A 4,246-nucleotide genomic window follows, 5' to 3' on the forward strand; every position below is an offset into this window, starting at 1 on the left:
ATGCCGGTCCAATGCCCCATTTACTGCTAGGGACTGTACTCTGTATGGATTGCAGACATACCTTTGACTTTGGACGCGCAGTTCTTGATGCAAAACGTTAAGTAGGAGACACGAACCGTAGCGTATGCTTAGGTTGCTCTAGAAACGGTAAACGGTAAAAGGGTCTCACGCGCTTTCTTACCCCCGTCAACTGTCGTGGACGAGCGAGCGACGGTGGCAAAAACAGCGATGATAAGATCAATCACGGGCAGCTTCCGAAGTGCGATGCCACTGTGTGAACAGCTCCCCCCACGTCCACATTTCGCCCACTTAAAAATGGCCTCTTGACTTGATTTCGTTCGCACTTCCCCCGACGGAGAATCACTCCCCGCCACCGCCGCCGCCGCCGGACCCGACGAGCCTCTCCCCTCCTCCGACCGCCGCCATGTCCGTCGCCCACCTTCCTCCCCTGTCCCTCCTCTGCTTCCTCTCCCTCTTGTCCCTCGCCAGATCCGACCAGCTCCAGACCCTCCTCGACCTGTCAGGCGCGCTCCAATCCCCGAGCCCGGACGTGTTCTCCTCGTGGAAGCCGGCCACGCCCGCCTGCAGCTTCACCGGCGTCGCCTGCGATGGCGGCGGCTCCGTCGTCGCCATCGACCTATCCGGCCTGCAGCTGACCGGCGTCCTCCCTCTGGACTCCCTCTGCACGTTGCCGTCGCTGGAGAGACTTGCGTTCGGCCGTAATTCGCTTCGTGGACCGATCTCCAAGGGCCTGAACAACTGCGTGAAGTTGCAGTACTTGGACCTCGGCAACAACTTCTTCGCTGGCACGTTCCCGGAGATATCTGCCCTCTCTGAACTGCAATATCTTTACGTGAACGGAAGCAATCTGAACGGGGCGTTACCATGGAGCTCACTCAAGAACATGACCAATTTGCTCTATTTGAGCGTCGGTGACAACCCTTTCGACAGTACTCCGTTTCCTGGAGAAATTCTTGATCTTTACGAGTTGAAGTGGCTCTACATGGCGAATTGCAGCATCGAGGGTGAAATCCCGCCCGGCATAGGGAGGCTCAACAAGCTCTTCAATTTGGAGCTCTCGGACAACATCATCACTGGCGAAATTCCGGCGGAGATTGGGAACTTGACCGACCTGCGGCAGCTCGTGTTGTACAACAACAGATTGACTGGGAAGCTTCCGGTCGGGCTGAGGAACTTGACGAAGCTCGAGAATTTCGACGCTTCCATGAATTTTCTGGAAGGCGATTTGTCCGAATTGAGGTTCTTGAGGAACTTGGTGACTCTGCAGCTGTTCGTGAATGATTTTTCAGGCCAAGTCCCAGTTGAGTTTGGCGAGTTTGAGCGGCTTGTGAACTTGTCGCTCTATACGAATAGATTGAGTGGCCCCCTGCCCGAAAAGCTAGGCTCGTGGGCGGAGTTCGATTTCATCGATGTGTCGGAGAATTTCTTGACGGGGCCGATTCCGCCGGATATGTGCAAGCGGGGGACCATGAAGGAGCTCCTCGTCCTCCAGAACAGGCTGAGCGGGGAAATCCCCGCGACTTATGCGAATTGCCCGACACTGACTCGGTTCCGAGTTAGCAACAACTCGCTCTCCGGGGCCGTGCCAGGTGGCATCTGGGGCTTGCCATATTTGAACATTATTGACATCGCCATGAATCAGCTCGAGGGTCCTATCACGTCCGACATTGAAAATGCAAAGTCTCTGGGGCAGTTGTTCGTTTCCAAAAACCGCCTATCGGGAGAATTGCCGGAGGAAATCTCGAAGGCTGAATCTTTGGACGCAATCGATTTGAGCTACAATCAGTTCTCGGGGAAAATTCCGTCGAAAATCGGTGACCTGAAAAAGCTGAGCAGCCTTCACATGGAGAACAATATGTTCTCTGGCTCCATACCGGATTCGTTAGGCTCATGTGACAAGCTCAGCGACCTTGACATGGCTCACAATTCGCTTTCTGGCAAAATCCCGCCATCTCTCGGGTCTTTACAAGTACTCAACTCCCTCAATCTGTCGGAAAACCATCTCTCAGGTCAAATTCCATCGAGTCTATCCTCCTTGAAATTGAGCCTTCTCGATCTGTCGAACAACCAGTTAACCGGTCAGATTCCGCAGTCTCTGTCAATCGAAGCTTACAACGGCAGCTTCTCCGGCAACCCTGGCCTCTGCAGCTCCGATATCACCTCCTTCCAGCGATGCTCGAAGGAAACCGGCATATCCAAGGGTATCCAAACCCTCATAACCTGCCTCGTTGTAGTCGTGGTTCTACTATCACTGTTCCTTGCTTGCTATGTCCGGTTGTACAGTAGGGAAAAGGATCAAGAACGGTCGCTAAAGGAAGAATCTTGGAATGTGAAGTCATTCCAAGTGCTGACCTTTACTGAGGATGAGATACTTGATGCCATCAAGGAAGAGAATCTCATAGGAAAAGGCGCTTCTGGGAACGTCTACAGAGTTTTGCTCGCCAACGGCAGAGAACTCGCTGTCAAGCACATATGGAATACAGACTCCGGCAGCGGAGGAGGGCGGAGGAAGAGCCGGACCACGAGCCCGATGCTCGGGAAGCGGAGCGAGAAGTCGCGGGAATTTGACGCGGAGGTGGAGACCCTGAGCTCAATCAGGCACGTAAATGTGGTGAAACTGTACTGTAGTATCACGAGCGAGGACTCGAGCTTGCTGGTCTATGAGTACATGCCGAACGGGAGCTTGTGGGACCGGCTTCACACTTGCCAGAAGACAGAGCTCGACTGGGAGACAAGGTATGAGATAGCCCTGGGAGCGGCCAGAGGATTGGAGTACCTGCATCACGGTTGCGAGAGGCCGGTGATTCACAGGGATGTGAAGTCCAGTAACATTTTGCTGGATGAATTCTTGAAGCCTAGGATTGCTGATTTTGGGCTTGCCAAGATTGTTCAGGCCAGTAGTAGCAAGGATTCAACCCATGTTATTGCCGGAACACATGGTTACATTGCTCCTGGTAAGAAAATGTCTTTCTTTTTCATCTTTTTGGTTAATCTTGATCAAATCAAGAATGTGCAAAAATAAGAAATTTGAACTAGGAATGGCTAATTACTTTTAACTCTATAGAACTAGCGATGACTCGCATTTCAAATTTAATCTTTGAGACTGTTTTGAATGTTGCAGAATATGGTTACACATACAAGGTGAATGAGAAGAGCGACGTCTACAGCTTCGGGGTGGTGCTAATGGAGCTAGTGACAGGAAAGAGGCCGATAGAACCGGAGTATGGAGAGAACAAGGACATAGTGAACTGGGTCTCGAGCAAGTTGAAGACGAGACAAGACGTGTTCGGCATCGTGGACTTGAGAATCCCCGAGCCCTACAAGGAAGAGGCCATCAACGTGTTGAGGATCGCCATCCTCTGCACGACGAACCTCCCAAACCTGAGGCCCACGATGAGGAGAGTGGTTCAGATGCTGGAGGATGCAGAGCCGTGCAAGTTGGTCCACGTCGTCGTCGACAAAGACGGCAATGGGAAGGCGCAGGTCACCGACAGCAGGAAGATCAAGCCAGAGCCATGAGAGCCTCGGGTCAATTCTCATAGGAACATAATTGGAAAACCTTTGGGAATTTTAAACCCAGATTCAGTAGAAGTTGCAGTTGCAGTATAAGTTCTGAGATCACTTGTAACATAACATAGTTCCAAGAGCAAGAGCTAGAGCTTCCCAATAAGTCTCTCCCCTGTGAGTGAGAGCTTGGAGTTCATATGCAAGTAGGTTTTGAGTTAGTGCATGTTGAGAAAGGAAGCCACCGGGCTCTCCCTCTTCCTTCTGTACAATATATTATTTCTGTAAGTCGTATGAAGGTAGTTGTTTTGGCAGTACAATGATCAGAAATGCTAGATGAAGAGTACAATGAAACATTTTTTTGGTACATGTTGAAGGATTCGAGCATGATCTATTTCTCTGCATTAAACAAGTGGAATCCATTCTGATACCGGTCGACATATTAGGTCCTCGATGATTGAAGATGCAAATAATACTAAATTGATAGTCCATGCTGATTTCTGAGATGCTTGGTCAAAGATGTCTGCTTCCTAACACAGTGATTGCTTGTCTGGTACCAGAATGCAGACAATAAATTGATTCCCCCACCCTCGTCCTGTTTCAGACATTGCTGTCGTGTCGATCCTAACAAGTAACGACGCTCGTTTTTTGCCATCCCAAATTTACGCGACCTCTTCTCGCTATTCTTTCACGACGCATCTTGAACATAAAAGAATCCCAT

General features: G+C 50.7%; 1 protein-coding gene across 1 annotated transcript; it reads left to right on the forward strand.

The window, feature by feature from the left end:
* The first annotated feature begins 226 nt into the window (after positions 1 to 226).
* Positions 227 to 3,892, forward strand: LOC115675794 (receptor-like protein kinase 7). Its single transcript, XM_030598558.2, has 2 exons — positions 227 to 2,975; positions 3,143 to 3,892. Exons 1-2 carry the CDS (start codon positions 425 to 427, stop codon positions 3,538 to 3,540), a joined length of 2,949 nt encoding a protein of 982 aa, XP_030454418.1. The 5' UTR covers positions 227 to 424; the 3' UTR covers positions 3,541 to 3,892.
* The last annotated feature ends 354 nt before the right edge of the window (positions 3,893 to 4,246 follow it).

Source organism: Syzygium oleosum, unplaced genomic scaffold (assembly GCF_021117445.2).
Source record: "Syzygium oleosum isolate NSW1041296 unplaced genomic scaffold, Sole_v2.1 Sole_v2.13, whole genome shotgun sequence".
NCBI lineage: Eukaryota > Viridiplantae > Streptophyta > Magnoliopsida > Myrtales > Myrtaceae > Syzygium > Syzygium oleosum.